At 31.9% G+C, this 19,363-nt stretch overlaps 1 protein-coding gene across 1 annotated transcript; it reads left to right on the plus strand.

The window, feature by feature from the left end:
• The first annotated feature begins 25 nt into the window (after positions 1-25).
• Positions 26-13,066, plus strand: LOC139522745 (alpha-ketoglutarate-dependent dioxygenase alkB homolog 7, mitochondrial-like). Its single transcript, XM_071316254.1, has 4 exons — positions 26-413; positions 6,248-6,421; positions 11,428-11,552; positions 11,888-13,066. Exons 1-4 carry the CDS (start codon positions 123-125, stop codon positions 12,021-12,023), a joined length of 726 nt encoding a protein of 241 aa, XP_071172355.1. The 5' UTR covers positions 26-122; the 3' UTR covers positions 12,024-13,066.
• Positions 13,067-19,363: the final 6,297 nt, after the last annotated feature.

Consider the following 19,363-nt stretch of genomic DNA (forward strand, 5'->3'; position numbering starts at 1 on the left):
AAATATAGCTTATATAAAGCGCAGCGCTGATACAGATTCCAAGATGGAGATTTTTGTCAACAACTTTCGACTTCCTAAATGTATTAAACGGTTGTAGGTCATCCCTGCTTAAGTAGAAGAAAATGCTACGGAGCTATAGAAGGAAAATGAAATTAAGAAGATTGCTTAAGCCATTTACAAAGGTCAATTTGACTAATCTGTTTTCAATGCGGATAAATGAGGGCGTAAATAAAACAATTTCAAGTAATATAACTACTTATTATGATACTAAGGATATCTCTTTAGAAAAAGAAATTCATACCAATATGTTGGTACAAGAAGATTTCCTTAGTGAAAACGAAGAAATGTCACTTTTTAATGAAGTTGACCCATATATGAGGAGGCTTAGATATGAATACGACCACTGGGACAATGTAAGTATTTGTCTATTGGGTACTTCTACTTCTATAAAACAATATGACTGGAAGACAACTTGTACCTTTTACAAAAATGACAACTCAGACTGTAATTATGACATGAACAGTTCATGTCATAAACTTTTTATTTATTATTTAAAGACAACTGTATACAGTCAGAGATATAACTCTATAGGGTTATTCCAGGAAATAACTTGCGTGTGTTATTACAGATACTTTCACCTTAAATTTTCTAAATCTGTAATAACATATGCTTGTTATTTGTAAAATTATTCCATTTATAGTGGGCTCTAGGGAACTCTTGAGACTTTGCGCAGAAACTAAATGCAAAGTCTTGATAACTAATTTTTTAATTAAATTAATACATTTTGATTGACCATGGTAAATCAATGAGTCGAGGCTATTAAGGGATTAACTTAGCTGTGATAACAAGGCTCAGTTATTAAAGGAATGTAACTTATTATATAAGACACTTGGGAATTACTGAGAAACTTGCGCAGAACCTCATTACATGCTCTGGTCATTATTTCTTACAATAAATCAAACTACATTGTAATTAAGCATGATGTTTGTCTGAGCAAATGCTTTGAAGTGATATAGAGAAGCTGTGATAACACCCTTTAGTTATTTCAGGCATATTTTTTCTGTAATAACATATAGGTGTACTATGCAAAATTGGCAAACTATGAACTGTTATATCTTTAAATAGTTAAGTATACATATAGAAAAAAGTAATATTAATAGAACTTTTATACATTTTAACTAAACTAATGATGTATATTGTCCCTTTGAAACATGTAACATACACATGTTATCACAGTTCTTTGATTTTTTAGTCCACAATAACAAATGTATGTTATTTTCCTGTAATAACCCTATAGAGTTATATCCCTGACTGGTATATGTAAAGCAAAATTATATCTGGGTGAAATTTGATCCGGAGGAAAAAATGTCACAGTAGTTGTTGTTATTTTTTTATCTGGAGGAAAATATTTCCCTGGGATATTTTTTCCTTTGCCGTGAAATTCTATCTGGGTAGTTAACTTATTGAATAGTTATTAGAAAAAAAACTTGTCCTTTAAGGAGGCTCAAGGGTATAAAAATTTCAGAAAAAAATAAACATAACAATATATTGGAACAAAAGCATGTTTAACAGCTGGATAGTTTTTACCTGTGAAATTTTATCTGTCGGCTTATTAAAAATCAAGTTGTAAGTCATCTTTTTATATAAATGAATATATAAAAAATAAGATTCAAGTAAAAATTTCACTATAAAATAGATTCAGAAATATATTATACTAATATCTTTTAAAATATAAATTGCTCATAATTACCTCCCTTTGATAAATTATGCAAATTTGGTCTACCTTTGTGAAACATTTTATAATTATAGTCGGGTATATATTGATTGTGAGTAACTTACATAGTAGTTAATGGGACTCTATTTCACACGGTTCTGTGAAATATAGTACGGCAAATATATACCGGTACATACTATCCGCAAAACACAGATAGATTTTCACTTCTCTGGAAAAAATCAACCTGTGAAATACCATGCCTGGAAAAAAATTACCGGGACAAATTGTCCTCAGGATAAAATATCACAGAGGAGGAAATAAACTGTTACATAACAACCTTGTTCAATATGGAAACATATACAATAGGAACTTTTTTTTTTTATGAGTGTCACTATTCACAGTTGTAAAATTAAAAGGATAAACCAGATTGGGAACAAACCTCTATATGGTGATTATACCTGTATAGATCTAGAGGGATAACCTTTCTTTAGAGGGATAAAATTATACCCCTAGTGGCCTCTATGGAGGGGTATTTTTGTTTAGGGGATGACCATTCGATATTATGGGTGGGGGGGATTTTGAAAATAAATAACTCAGCCTTGATAATCACAAAAATAAATGGTTTGTTCTGTGGTAGTTTGAAAATAAATTACATGACTTGCAATGTATTGAAAATAAATACCTCAGCAGGTCTAATCGAAAGTATGAGATGGCACCAGATTATTCATAAATTCATCTTTTTACCCAAGAATAAATCTGGAAACACTTCCAATTTTTTTTAATAATAAAAGTATAAATATTATTTAAATATATTACTTGAAATGTATGAAAATTGGTTTCATTTAACTTGAGGTATATTGTCTCAGGAAACCTTACCTCACTTTTATTTTAACAGGGCTGTTACATTGAGGCAAATTTTCAAAACCAAACGTTTGTCTCCATATCAAATTGTGTTCATGGCAAGTGCCTTGCAAGAAGCAAGTTCTGTTTTCCCTCAGACGTAGTCCTGATTTTTTCGGGATCAATGTTTATTATTTATTTGTCTTTTGTTCATTGATTGCCCTTCTGTATTCTGCTCAATAAGAGTTGCATTCCTTTTGTAATTTAATAATTTTGTTATGAACTTGATCATGAGTTTAAAAAAAACAGCAGCCAAAGACTTAACTATGTGAATTCCATTTTTGCTTTATCATGCACATTGGTCTTTTGATGTTGTCCATAGAAACTTAAGTCTTACACTGAATTTTATACATTTTGCCTTGAGACCAAAATATTGTTAAAAAATTATTAAAACAAAACTTGCATTTTCAGATTATGAAAGGGTCTTGGGAACATCCAGAAAGCATGATTCTGCATCATTAATGATTTGTTCTATAGCTTCTTGGACCTTCAGTGGCTCCAAAACCCTTCAAAAAAAAAGGTTGTCAGGACATAAGCTAGGGTTACAGTGGGTGCTAAGCCTAGCCCTAAGCCTAAGCCTAGCCCTAAGCCTAGCCCTAAGCCTAGCCCTAAGCCTAAGCTCGACCAAAAATGTCTGCCAATACTTTAAAAAAAGGCTAGTTACAACTAAACTTTAATACTATGTATGTACATGTATGCAATACATGTATATGCAGTTGGGAATATAAAAGATTCATTTCTGCAGAGGAGGAGGATTAATTCTGATTAAATGGTACATTTTTTTACATAATGACTTGACTATCCATGTATTATTTATAATAAACAAATCATTTAAAAATTGTATGTTTTCGAATATCATAAATATAGTTGTGAAAATGAATAATCAGTCCCTTGCTTTAATGAAAATGAAAAATCTTGCTTCAATAGTGCAGAAAATGAATAATCTGTCCTCTTAGTTTACAAAAATTAATAACCGATCAAAAACAAATCCTCCTGCCCCCCCCCCCCCCCCCCCCCCCCCAGAATATCAAATGGTCGTCCCCTTAGACTGGATTTAAAGCAAATTAGGGCAGAATGGCATTTTCTAGTTTTTATAGGCTATAATCTCTAGCATCATATGCATCAATAATTGCACTTTACTAAAAATTAGGATGACCAATTTTCTGCTTAAGTGACAAAACTTGCAATCTATTGTATACCTATCTGAACAACAACAAAAGGGATAGTTGACCTTTAAATTTGATGTTAAATCTAACAATAGAAATTCTGTTCAGTGAGGCATACGTGAGTGGAATTTACTTGATTATCACAGCTTTCAATTATGGTGAACAATAAACTCATCATACATGTAGATACCAGGACTAAATTTTTTATATGCGCCAGACGCGCGTTTCGTCTACAAAAGTATCATCAGTGACGCTCGAATCCCAAATTTAAAAAAAAAGGCCAAATAAAGTACGAAGTTGAAGAGCATTGAGGACCAAAATTCCAAAAAGTTTTGCCAAATCCAGCTAAGTTAGTCTATGCCTCAGGTAGAAAAGCCTTATGTTCATATGATGAAATCATAATCTTTCAGTCAGTTTAATTGAAGTCTGGAGCTGGCATGTCAGTTAACTGCTAGTCGTCTGTTGTTATTTATGTATTATTGTCATTTTGTTTATTTTCTTTGGTTACATCTTCTGACATCAGACTCGGACTTCTCTTGAACTGAATTTTAATGTGCGTATATTGTTATGAGTTTACTTTTCTACATTGGCTAGAGGTATAGGGGGAGGGTTGAGATCTCACAAACATGTTTAACCCCGCCGCATTTTTGCGCCTGTCCCAAGTCAGGAGCCTCTGGCCTTTGTTAGTCTTGTATTATAATATTAATTTTAGTTTTCTTGTGTACAATTTGGAAATTAGTGTGGCGTTCATTATCACTGAACTAGTATATATTTGTTTAGGGGCCAGCTGAAGGACGCCTCTGGGTGCGGGAATTTTTCGCTACATTGAAGACCTGTTGGTGACCTTCTGCTGTTTTTTTTTCTATGGTCGGGTTGTTGTCTCTTTGGCACATTCCCCATTTCCATTCTCAATTTTATTAGTATTTCAAAAATTCTAAATTTTGTAAACAAGTTAATTTATAAATATAACCATATCACTGATAATTCATGTCAGCACAAAAAGTGCTGACTACTGGGCTGGTGATACCCTCGGGGATATAAATCTCCACCAGCAGTGGCATCGACCCAGTGGTTGTAAATAAACTCATCATAGATACCAGGACTAAATTTTGTATATACGCCAGAAACGCATTTAGTCTACAAAAGACTCATCAGTCATGCTCGAATCCAAAAATTAAAAAAAAGGCCAAATAAAGTACGAAGTTGAAGAGCATTGAGGACCAAAATTCCTAAAAGTTTTGCCAAATTCAGCTAAGTTAATCTATGCCTGAGGTAGAAAAGCCTTAGTATTTCAAAAATTCTAAATTTTGTAAACAGTTAATTTATAAATATAACCATATCAATGATAATTCATGTCAGCACAAAAAGTGCTGACTACTGGGCTGGTGATACCCTCGGGAAAATAGATTGCATATATTTTGTTAGATGGTGCATCAACTGTTGCAGGTTACCGTCATAATAAGTAGAAAATACCATTCTGCCCTATTTTGACTTAAATCCAATCTGAACGAAAATACCCCTCTACAGAGGGATAATTTTATCCCTCTATAGAAGGATTATCCCTCTATACAGGTACAATCACCATATAGAGGGTTTGTTCCCAACCTGTAAACTAGAAATATTATTTTTTCCATAGATACCTAATCACAATTCCTTTATGATATATATAAATAGCAGTGCTGAATATCAATTATAAAAGAATTAATTTACCGAATAGTATGTGCAATTTAGCATTGTCATTTTTTCCACCAATCGCTCAACAAAGGAACAGAAGTGACGACGCCCCTAAAATGATGTTTACTAAAACCAAACTTTTTGACGGATTTGCAACGAACTCAAAAGTTGTCTATTGAATGCATACTGATTGATACATGTTTATGATGTTATACATGTAGAGTCTTAGAAGGCAATATACTCCAACCTGCCTGTCCATCACTTTTTTGTAATTTAAGAATTTATTTATTTATCAATTGATAAAAAAACAGATAAATTGGAGATGGCTTGACAAATTATTGTGATGATAGAATCAATTTATAATGATTAATTATTAGTTGTCAACTATATTTGAATTATACATGTACATTAAAATGAATAAGTAGTGTATGTTAATGATTAAAGAGTCACAATATAATTTTTTTTTAAATTAATACTAACATGACTAAGGAGAAAAAGTAATAATTTAATCTTTAAATATTTTCTTTTGTAAGTTATTAAATAATCATAGCAGTTTTTAACTAACCATTGCTGACAATGAATTTTGTTCAAAAAAATATTTTTAATACATTTACATGTACCATGCATATCATGTCTGTAGTTAAACAATGTTAGATGTTATAGAGAAAAAGTACAAAAATTTTGCAAATAATATTTCATTTTATCATGTTTATAAAGAAAGATCATATTCAATGATTCTTTGTCAATGTTTGGTTTTTTTTCGGGTCTTGACATGTAGTTTTTTAAAATGTAGGCAATCCACGGTTTTAGAGAAACAGAAAGAAGATCGTGGAATGAAGAAAACCAGAAAATTTTGAATAGAGTTAAAGATATTGCTTTCCCACCAGAGGTTCCAAAGTTAGCATACGTACATATTTTAGACCTAGAAAAGAAAGGATATATCAAACCACATATTGATGCAGTAAGGGTGAGTTGTTCCAAAGATAACATACATGTGCATGTACGTACATTGTAATCTTGTCTACGAACAGAAATGATATATCAAACCCTATATTGAGGCAGCCATGGCCCACAGAAGGGATATGTTTATGTTGGACAGTACGTTGATGCTGGTATTTTGTTTAACTAAAGTCCAAAGTAAGTGACAATACTTGACCTGAACTTCAATATGTTTTAAAACTTTTAAAAATCCTAAAAAAATAATTTTGTCAAAATGTCTTGAAAATTGGTTTATTACTACAATAAAAAAAGGATTATTTCGAATTCAGCTACATGTATCTCAGTGTACATGTATGTTTATATTTTCAACTAAACTGAAACTTTTTAATTGAATTTGTGCAAGCTTTCAGATGCTTTCTTGTTACAAGTTGTAATGTAACCATATGAAAGGTACAAATTAGTTTATTTTCAACTTGGTGATTGTAAGCAAAATAAAGGAGGGAAACAGTTTAGGTATTGTGAAATATTTCAGATTTTAGATTTAAACCTTTTTATTCCATCATAGCGGAGTGGGCATTAAGTTTTACCCTTCGTATATCCATTGGTACATATGTCCCAAAATTGGTTTCCATTCTCAGACTTTAGTTTGCCTCGTCCAAATGTTATGAAACTTATACATAATGCTTATTACCTCAAATTACAGATCAAGTTTCAATTTGGGTAGCTTCACTGTAACAATTCTAGAGTTATGCCCTTTAACAAATTTATTGTTTCTATTCTCTAACTTTAGTTTGCCCAATAGCAAATGTTGTGAAGCTTTGCTTATTACATGTACAACAAAACTCAGATTAAGTACAAATTTGGGTAGTGGCACTTTTACTGGTCCCTTAATTACTTTAAATCCAAGCAGGGGCATCATCTGTGTCCCATGGACACATTTCCTATTTATTTTATGTAAAACTAAGTAGTAAATCGGATTGTATTTATTAGATCAAGTAGAATGTGAGATCAAATTAAAGCTACTGTATGTGGCTGTCATAAAAATATATATCAAAAGTATTACAAATAAAAAAAGATCTGCTTCTTTTTTTTTCAACCTACAAAAAGCACTATTAAAAATGTAATTTTTGACAAAAAAAAGTTTGGCCTAGATTTTTATTATGCCCCACCTACGATAGTAGAGGGGCATTATGTTTTCTGGTCTGTGGCTCCGTTCGTTCGTCCGTCCGTTCGTTCGTCCGTTCGTCCGTCCGACTTCAGGTTAAAGTTTTTGGTCAAGGTAGTTTTTGATGAAGCTGAAGTCCAATCAACTTGAAACTTAGTACACTTGTTGCTTATGATATGATCTTTCTAATTTTATAGCCAAATTAGACTTTTGACCCCAATTTCACGGTCCACTGAACATAGAAAATGATAGTGGGAGTTTCAGGTTAAAGTTTTTGGTCAAGGTAGTTTTTGATGAAGCTGAAGTCCAATCAACTTGAAACTTAGTACATTAGTTGCTTATGATATGATCTTTCTAATTTTAAAGCCCAATTACACTTTTGACACTAATTTCACGGTCCACTGAACATAGAAAATGAAATTGGGAGTTTCAGGTTAAAGTTTTTGGTCAAGGTAGTTTTTGATGAAGCTGAAGTCCAATCAAATTGAAACTTAGTACACTTGTTGCTTATGATATGATCTTTCTAATTTTAAGCCCAATTACACTTTTGACCCCAATTTCATAGTCCACAGAACATAGAAAATGAAAGTGGGAGTTTCAGGTTAAAGTTTTTGGTCATGGTAGTTTTTGATGAAATTGAAGTCCAATCAACTTCAAACTTAGTACACACGTTCCCTATGATATGATCTTTCTAATTTAATTGCAAAATTATATTTTTCATCCCAATTTCACGGTCCACTGAACATAGAAAATGATAATGGGAGTGGGGCATCCGTGTACTATGGACACATTCTTGTTCATAATAAATGTAGGGGAGTTAATTTTTAAGTTAAGCTGCATTAAGTTTATATGCATTAAAACTAATCTGCTCAAAACATTAACATTTAAACAATATATTCTTCACTGTCTTAATCCTGACTTTGTACAGTTATTTGCAAATGATAGAATTAGAAATAAGAAGATGCTGTATGAGTGTAAATGAGACAGTTCTCTCCTTCCATGTCAATTGGTTAAAAAGTAAAAAATTATAGGTCAAAGTACCACCTTCAACACAGAGCCTTCGCTCATATCGAACAGCAAGCTATTAAAGGCCCCACAATGACTAGTGTAATGTAGTGATAAAATTGAGAATGGAAATGGGGAATGTGTCAAAGAGACAACAACCCGACCAAATAAAAAACAACAGCAGAGGGTCACCAACAGGTCTTCAATGTAGCGAGAAATTCCCACACCCGGAGGCGTCCTTCAGCTGGCCCCTAAACAAATATATACTAGTCCAGTGATAATGAACGCCATACTAATTTCCAAATGCTTTACAAATGTGTTTACCCTTATAACTTGTATAATGGTAAATTTAGTTCAAATTAACCATGCAGCTTTGGACAAATATACCAAGTCAGTCCAGAAGTAACTTCCAATATATATACTTGACTTTGTCTTATCATAGATGAAAACTAACCTAACAAGAAATGGTATTTTACAGTACAATCACCGAATTTTTTTATACCAATCTGATATACTAAATTATATCTGTGTGAAAGTATTGTTGTAATTTGTAAATGTGGAGTGAACACAATGCAAGAACGTCACTTAATTTCATATATTGTAAAGAGGAAACTTTGTGACTTAACACTTGTATACCTTGGCATTCTAGAAAGATTACATTTTATAACATGTATAAACTTTTCTTCATTTATTGACATATCCTAGAGAGGTATAGAGAAATAACTATAATAAATGTATTTATTAACTATCGATGGCTCATGGGTTTGTTGTTATATTGGGAACATGTGTTTATGTTTACAATAATATTTAAATTTTTTTAGCATAACAATAAGTCACCTTAACAAAGTTAAGAGTTTAAAGTTATTTGTATGATAGCACAGACTGGTCATTTGCGGTAAAAGTTAACATTGAAAATACATTTTCATAGCTTGGCCATTCGAAGCTCAGTCTTAGTGCAATGAAATTATGGTTTTGTGATATGAAAGATTCTATTTCATTATTTTTCATTGTAAATATGTTTGTAAGACATGTATGCTGCAGCGGTCTTAGTGTGCTGGCAAATTAAGTGATTCAAGGACAGTTGAATTATTTGATAATAAAACTTTGCTGCACTCGTCTAGGCGAGCTGTTTCCCATAGATATGTGTTTGAATTTTTGTTCATATTAAATACTTTATTTGCATTTGAGGGCATGAATAAGAAAATAAAGGCATTTAATATTAATGAATTTAATTTTACTTACAGTTTTGTGGTAATACCATTGCTGGATTAAGTTTATTGTCGTCATCTGATTAATTTAATTTTACTTACAGTTTTGTGGTAATACCATTGCTGGATTAAGTTTATTGTCGTTATCTGATTAATTTGATTTTATTTACAGTTTTGTGGTAATACCATTGCTGGGTTAAGTTTATTGTCTTATTTTACTTACAGTTTTGTGGTAATACCATTGCTGGGTTAAGTTTATTGTCTTATTTTACTTACAGTTTTGTGGTAATACCATTGCTGGATTAAGTTTATTGTCTTATTTTACTTACAGTTTTGTGGTAATACCATTGCTGGATTAAGTTTATTGTCTTATTTTACTTACAGTTTTGTGGTAATACCATTGCTGGATTAAGTTTATTGTCTTATTTTACTTACAGTTTTGTGGTAATACCATTGCTGGGTTAAGTTTATTGTCTTATTTTACTTACAGTTTTGTGGTAATACCATTGCTGGGTTAAGTTTATTGTCTTATTTTACTTACAGTTTTGTGGTAATACCATTGCTGGGTTAAGTTTATTGTCTTATTTTACTTACAGTTTTGTGGTAATACCATTGCTGGATTAAGTTTATTGTCTTATTTTACTTACAGTTTTGTGGTAATACCATTGCTGGATTAAGTTTATTGTCTTATTTTACTTACAGTTTTGTGGTAATACCATTGCTGGATTAAGTTTATTGTCTTATTTTACTTACAGTTTTGTGGTAATACCATTGCTGGGTTAAGTTTATTGTCTTATTTTACTTACAGTTTTGTGGTAATACCATTGCTGGATTAAGTTTATTGTCTTATTTTACTTACAGTTTTGTGGTAATACCATTGCTGGATTAAGTTTATTGTCTTATTTTACTTACAGTTTTGTGGTAATACCATTGCTGGATTAAGTTTATTGTCTTATTTTACTTACAGTTTTGTGGTAATACCATTGCTGGATTAAGTTTATTGTCTTATGTTACTTACAGTTTTGTGGTAATACCATTGCTGGATTAAGTTTATTGTCTTATTTTACTTACAGTTTTGTGGTAATACCATTGCTGGATTAAGTTTATTGTCTTATTTTACTTACAGTTTTGTGGTAATACCATTGCTGGATTAAGTTTATTGTCTTATGTTACTTACAGTTTTGTGGTAATACCATTGCTGGATTAAGTTTATTGTCTTATTTGACTTACAGTTTTGTGGTAATACCATTGCTGGATTAAGTTTATTGTCTTATGTTACTTACAGTTTTGTGGTAATACCATTGCTGGATTAAGTTTATTGTCTTATTTGACTTACAGTTTTGTGGTAATACCATTGCTGGATTAAGTTTATTGTCTTATTTTACTTACAGTTTTGTGGTAATACCATTGCTGGATTAAGTTTATTGTCTTATGTTACTTACAGTTTTGTGGTAATACCATTGCTGGGTTAAGTTTATTGTCTTATTTTACTTACAGTTTTGTGGTAATACCATTGCTGGATTAAGTTTATTGTCTTATTTTACTTACAGTTTTGTGGTAATACCATTGCTGGATTAAGTTTATTGTCTTATTTTACTTACAGTTTTGTGGTAATACCATTGCTGGATTAAGTTTATTGTCTTATTTTACTTACAGTTTTGTGGTAATACCATTGCTGGATTAAGTTTATTGTCTTCTTCTGTGATGAGATTGGTACATGATAAGGATAAAAATAAATATGCTGATATATTACTGAAAAGAAGGTCACTATACATAATGAAGTGAGTATGAAATTAAGAAATAGCTCATGATAGCCATGAATTTGTTATTGATTTTTTAAGTGCGATTCATTTATTGAGTGTGAAAATTAGTTTAAGACATTAACAAAGTGCAAAGATTTTGCATAATACGTTATTATAATAACAAATAAGTGTTTTAACAATCCATATTCTAAAAACCAAAGACAAAAGATTCTGATTATCATATCCAACTTTTTGTTAAAGTTGTATTATGATACGTCAAATTAAAAAATAATGTTGTATTAGTATTACATACTTGATTGGCTAAGTTTTACATGTACTATAAAACAAATATAAATGGACTTCCTTTATTTCAGAGATGCTATAAGGTATGAGTACTCCCATGAAGTTCTTGCTGAAGCAGAATCTAAATTTAAAGGACAAATTATACCAAAAGACAGAAGAATATCAATAATACTGCGAAATGAACCAAATGAGGAGGACACAAAATAAATCAATATTTTATTTGACCAATGAAATTTGTGATCAGGATTGTACCTGAATGCTTTCTATATCATAGTCCATCTGTACAAGCATTTCTGTACTTTATATTCCAAACCAGGGGATAATTTTACACCATACATGCTAGTATGACTAGTACAAAAAAGAGGAAGAAAAATAGCTTCTGGCAAGTCTGAAAATACCAAGAAATTTAGGCAGATTTTTTGTGATATGGAGATATTACAACACATAGAAAATGAAAGTAACCAACTTAGAGATTGATTGATTGTTGGTTGCTTAATGTCCAGTGGCAAATATTTCATGCATGTTCAGGACGAACCAACTTAGAGACACTGAGTTTTGAAGATACATACATACAGGACTTGACATCAAAATACAGCTTTTACTGGCTTTGTTTACAAAATGAAGTTATAAATGTTATTGTATCATCATAAAAAAGTGATTAGCATATCATAAATGCATTGAGTGATAGATACTTTCCCAGACATGTATGTTTTTTCAGATCCAGGTACTATTAATGAATAAACTGCTTACTCTATGTATATTTTTATCTGCAGTTAACTGATTGAAATGTTTTACTGTACAATAGTACATGTATATCCATGCAAAATGATTACTTACTTTTCTTTATCTGTTCAATACTTTTTAAAAAAGTCTATTAATTTGTGACAATGTTCTTAGCTAATAGACAGAAATGTTATAGTGACTTATTATATTATTAAATTTGACATTCAGAATATGATAGGATATTACATGCATATTGAGTAACTAAAATAGTGTTAATAATACGATATAAGAACATGCTGATTCAAAGTAAGATTTTTAATATGATTGATCACAAAGAAACACATGTCTTCCACATTAATAGGAGAGAAGAGTATTAGATTTCCAGTCATTGCATACTATTTGTTCATCTTGTAGCTGATTGTGTGGTTACAGTTTTGTTCTTTTTTGTTACATGTATAAACATTTTTACTTTGTTATAATAGATTGTAAATGTGACCATGCTATTAAAATGTATCTGATCAGTAAAATGAAATGTGTGTTATTTGAGTGACATTAAACCAACAAAAAACCCATAAAATATGTTTAGAGGTCAAAACACATTACACAAAAAATAACCAAGAACATAAATCAAAACAATGTTAGAATACCATCACATGTGTATCTTCTGTACAAGCCTATCAGGTACATTTCAAAGAAATTTTAGAAGGGGGACTTTACACTGTTCCACTAATTTTGAAATGAGAGCCATGGTGTAATGGTTAGTGCATCGGACTACATGTACTAACACAAAGGTTCCTGGTTCGATTCCCGTTCCTGGATGATGATTTCAGGGACTGAATTTTCGGCTCCCCTTGACACTATTTGTGAGTATGTTCTTGAGGAAACGATGATAGTCCGTCGGAAGGGGACGATAAATGGCTGACCCTTGTAAGAAGAGAGCAATATCTCTTGCACATAAAAGACACCCTTGAAGATTTCGAAAAAGAGCAGGCTAATGCCGCTACAAGGCAGCACTCGCACCCGCAAAGTGGAAAGGGATTAATAGAGGTTTCAATAACTTGTTTCCCAATCCACTATAAATAAATATGTTCAAACTAATCTTGAAAGTGTCATTGTTGAGGATGGTTTTCATCAACATTTGACTGGGTTGAACTAACTCCAAAATCAGTAGTACGGTGATGTAAGGAGGATGGACAGACAGAGAAAAGTTGGTACTTGATTTGTATAGTCAACTCCTCCTTCATTTTACATTCCAGATCCCTGAAACTTCACAGGAAAATTGCACATATGTTGAAGTTGAGCACCTGCTATTATGGGATTGTTTGAGGATTTTTTCTCATTTTTTCCAGACTTTGGAACTTGGTAATTTTTCAGCAAAATTTATTCACAAATGCAACCAAGCCATTTGAGACTTTGATCAAATTTTGTCTCGCCTTTCAATGTTAAGTTTTCTACTTTATAAGTTAGTTTGATAGCATCTACTTGTGATAGATCCATAATATCTATCTGTTTACCTGTCTCTGTTGTCTGTTTGTTCATCTGTCTCTGTTGTCTGTTTGTTAATCTGTCTCTGTTGTCTGTTTGTTAATCTGTCTCTGTTGTCTGTTTGTTGTCTATCTGTCTCTGTTGTCTGTTTGTTCATCTTTCTGTTGGTTGTCTGTTCATATGTCTCTGTTGTCTATTTGTTCATCTGTCTCTGTTGTATGTTTGTTCATCTGTCTCTGTTGTCTATCTGTTCATCTGTCTCTGTTGTCTGTCTGTTCATCTGTCTCTATTGTCTGTCTGTTCATCTATCTGTTGTCTATCTGTTCATCTGTCTCTGTTGTCTGTCTGTTCATCTGTCTCTATTGTCTGTCTGTTCATCTATCTGTTGTCTGTCTGTTCATCTGTCTCTATTGTCTGTCTGTTCATCTGTCTCTATTGTCTGTCTGTTCATCTATCTGTTGTCTGTCTGTTCATCTGTCTCTATTGTCTGTCTGTTCATCTGTCTCTATTGTCTGTCTGTTCATCTATCTCTGTTGTCTGTCTGTTCATCTGTCTCTATTGTCTGTCTGTTCATCTGTCTCTATTGTCTGTCTGTTCATCTATCTGTTGTCTATCTGTTCATCTGTCTCTGTTGTCTGTCTGTTCATCTGTCTCTGTTGTCTATCTGTTCATCTGTCTCTATTGTCTGTCTGTTCATCTGTCTCTGTTGTCTATCTGTTCATCTGTCTCTATTGTCTGTCTGTTCATCTATCTGTTGTCTATCTGTTCATTTGTCTCTATTGTCTGTCTCTTCATCTATCTGTTGTCTGTCTGTTCATCTGTCTCTATTGTCTGTCTGTTCATCTGTCTCTATTGTCTGTCTGTTCATCTATCTGTTGTCTGTCTGTTCATCTGTCTCTATTGTCTGTCTGTTCATCTGTCTCTATTGTCTGTCTGTTCATCTATCTCTGTTGTCTGTCTGTTCATCTGTCTCTGTTGTCTATCTGTTCATCTGTCTCTATTGTCTGTCTGTTCATCTATCTGTTGTCTATCTGTTCATCTGTCTCTGTTGTCTGTCTGTTCATCTGTCTCTATTGTCTGTCTGTTCATCTATCTGTTGTCTGTCTGTTCATCTGTCTCTATTGTCTGTCTGTTCATCTGTCTCTATTGTCTGTCTGTTCATCTATCTCTGTTGTCTGTCTGTTCATCTGTCTCTGTTGTCTATCTGTTCATCTGTCTCTATTGTCTGTCTGTTCATCTATCTGTTGTCTGTCTGTTCATTTGTCTCTATTGTCTGTCTCTTCATCTTTCTGTTGGTTGTCTGTTCATCTGTCTCTGGTGGTTGTCTATATGTATTCTGCTGTCTGTCATCTGTCTGCTCATCAGTATGTTGGCTATCTGTTCATCTGTCTATGTTGTCTGTTTGTTCATATGCTCTGTTGTCTTTCTGTTAATATGTCTCTGTTGTCTGTCTGTTTATCTTTCTCTGTTTTCTGTCTGTTCATTATGTCTCTGTTTTATCCTTGTCTCTTCAAACATGTGCCATCTGTCTCTGGTGTCTATCTATTTATCTGTCTTTGTTGTATATAAAATGGACATCTGACTTTGTTGTCCGTCTTGTCATCCGTATCTGGTGTCTGTTTTTTCATTTGTCTCTGTTGAATATCTGTTCATCTGTCCCTATTGGTTGTCTGTTCGTCTGTTTCTGTTATTTGTGTATTCATCTGTCCCTGTTGGTTTTCTGTTCATCTGTCTATGGTAATTGTCTATTCATATGTCTGTGTTGTCAGTCTGTTCCTGACCTCTGTCCCTTTTGCATACATGTTCAACTGTGTCTGTTTTCAGTCTGTTCGTCTGTCTCTGTTGTCATTGTTGTCTATCTATTCCTCCGTCTCTGTTGTCCATCTGTTCCACTGTCTCTGTTGTCAGTCTATTCATGCCTCTGTTGTCATTGTTGTCTGTCTGTTCATCTGTCTGTTGCCTGAGTGTTCATCTGTATGTTATCTTTTTGTTCATATGTCTCTGCTGTCCGTCTATTCCACTGTCTCTGTTACCTATTTGTTCATCTTTCTCTGTTGTCAGTCTGTTCCTCTGTCTCTGTTATCTCTCTGTTCATCTGTCTCTGTTGTCTATATGTTTATCTATATGTTGTCTATCTGTTCGTCATTCTCTGTTGTCCGTCTGTTCATCTGTCTCTGATGTCTATTTGTTTATCTGTCTCTGTTGTCTGTCTGTTCATCTGTTTCTGATGTCTCTCCATTCATCTGTCTCTGAAAAGTGTTGTCTAGGTTTATCTAGTATATGTTGTCTATTTGTTCGTCATTCTCTGTGGTCTATTTGTTCGTCATTCTCTGGTGTCTATTTGTTCATATGTCTCTGTTGTCTGTCTGTTAATCTGTCTCTGATGTCTATATGTTCATCTGTCTCTGTTGTCTATCTGTTCATCTTTACACTATGTCTGACAAAGATAAACAAACCTTGACAAAATTTTCATGGGTCTTCCAATTAAGTTTTCGACGCTATCAATCAAATATTTTTTATTCAAAATTTAAAACTCTAAGTATGGGGAAATTTAGATTCAGAAAATTGTTATTGTCATCTGCTTGGTCATTTTATCTTTTTTCATCAAAATGGGGATAGGAATATTTTTTAGGGAAAAAAAAATCTGATCATACCTCAGATTGTTGTCATTGGTCTGCGGTCAATGTTGCATTACATGATTCTTTTTTTTTTCGAAAAAAAACCCACCCCAACCAACTAAGTAATAGCCTAGGTCAATTATTGTTGGTGTAAATGAATGTATTTTGACTTTGGTCTTAAAGGCGTTCATAAAATTCAGTAATGATTTGTATAGAATAGACTATAGAATAGAATGGAATATTTGAATTTCCCAAATTACTGGGACCAAAACAAATGGCACATTTAAAAATATGTAACAATTAATTCTCATAATCAAGGATTTGTATAGTAAGATCTTACAATACAAATCATTGCCATAATTGATTATTACTAAAATAAACATCACAGTGTACATTTAAGTACTGGTGTCTGTAAGAATCAAGCAGACAGTGGCACATGAGGGATTTCAGATTTGGCTCATTCTCAGTTTTTTAGTGTAATAAGTTCTATCATTCACATTTTTGTTATTTTTTGGACCATTATCCATCTGGTTGCCATAGTAACAATTAGGTACTTGGTTAGGATGTAAATTCTGCTGATTTCAGGGCTAAACTAGTATGATTTCAACACTTTATTCTGATAGTTTAATATCTTTATAGGCATATGTTAATAGTTAGTACATATTGTTGGATATAGTTTATTGTTTGAAAACTGATATGATTAAGACATTTACAAAAAAAGCTCTGTTGCCATGGTAACCAACAAGAAATCACTGATTTCACAAATTTTTCCATATCAGAAAAAAATCATTATATTTTTGATTTTTTTTTGTACATCCCCCAGTACTATAAGAGTTTACCTATGTTTCTAATGAAAAAGTGTCTATTTCTCCTAAATAATCAAGAAAAAGGAGTGCTTTTTTTAAAATAAAATATTTTAGCCCCTATTGTCAATTTTGAGACAATTTCAAATAAAGAACTTGACCAAAGTTAATTTTCAATGCATTTTCAAGCAAAGAAATGCTATTCCCTGTGTAAAAAAAACATTTAAAAATAAAAAAAAAACAATGGTTTCTATGGCAAAAGTGCGGTTTTCATTCAAAAATACAAATAAACAATCTAAGTAAAGTCCATAATTTTTTTAAATATTTGAAAAATTCCCACAATTTTACAACTGTGAATAGTGACACTCATAGAAGAAAAATATGCAAATGTATCAGTTAGTTCCTATTGTATATGTTTCCATATTGAACAAGGTTGTTATGTAACGGTTTATTTCTTCCTCTGTGATATTTTATGCTGAGGATAATTTGTCTCTGTAATTTTTTTCCAGGCATGGTATTTCACAGGTTGATTTTTTCCAGAGGAGTGAAAATCTATCTGTGTTATGTGGATAGTATGTACCGGTATATATTTGCCGTACTATATTTCACAGAACCGTGTGAAATAGAGTCCCATTAACTACTATGTAAGTTACTCACAATCAATATATACCGGACTATAATTATAAAATGGTAGACAAAGCAGAATTCATCAAAGGTAGGTAATTATGAGCAATTTATATTTTAAAGATATTAATATAATGTATTTCTGAATCTATTTTATAGTGAAATTTTTCCTTGAATCTTATTTTTTATATATTCATTTATATAAAAAGATGACTTACAACTTGATTTAATAAGACAGATAACATTTCACAGGTAAAAACTATCCAGCTGTTAAACATGCTTTCGTTCCAATATATTGTTATGCTATGATTTATCTGATTTCCATATAATCAACAACTACATCTCTGTCCCCAGACCAAACTATTTATATAGTTAAAAATATCATCTTAATCAAATTCTTCTATTACTGTTAACAGTAGTAATGCAACTATATTTCTACCTTACTTTTAAATTTATATTTGTACTGAGATCTGAAAACAACTCACTTTTACATGTATTTCACTAACCTTATTTAATCATGATATTATTTTCACAATTACGATCTTTGAAATTAAATTACTTCTGGTTTTCTTCCCTATGTTGCATGATAATTTTCTTTTTAAAAGGATGATATTGACTTGAATATTTCAGGAAATTTTTTCAAGGATAATTTGAGAAATTATTTCCCATTATAATACATTTTTTTTTAACAATTTCGCTTTATTTCAAATACACTATTATTATTTCATAGCATTTTTAAAGGATAAGTTTTTTCTAATAACTATTCAATAAGTTAACTACCCAGATAGAATTTCATGGCAAAGGAAAAAATATCCCAGGGAAATATTTCTCTCCGGATAAAAAAATAACAACAACTACTGTGACATTTTTTCCTCCAGATCAATTTTCACCCGGATATAATTTTGCTTTACAGTTACAGAGTAGCAATATATACATTCAGGACCTTACATAATAGCCAATTTTACAACTTTTGAAAATTTTAATGGAAATAAAATGTATATGCAGAAAATTAGCATTGGTCAGAATCAGAACCTACAACAATATATATTGTGAATGCTCAATAAAAGAATAAAATTACATTCATTCTCAAATTTAATTATAAACTAGACTAAGTCTTAATATACAAATCCTTAAATTCATTCATATTCAGTTATGTGAACTCTTAAATATTTATAATCTTTAATTCTGTCTTCGTTATTTTTGTTGAATGTTTGTGTGTTTTTTGCTTGTTTTTATTTTAAATTGTGGTCTGGGTTCGGGTATTGTTACGAATGTTTTAGCATATCTTTATTGT

Source organism: Mytilus edulis, chromosome 1, assembly GCF_963676685.1.
Source record: "Mytilus edulis chromosome 1, xbMytEdul2.2, whole genome shotgun sequence".
Lineage (NCBI taxonomy): Eukaryota > Metazoa > Mollusca > Bivalvia > Mytilida > Mytilidae > Mytilus > Mytilus edulis.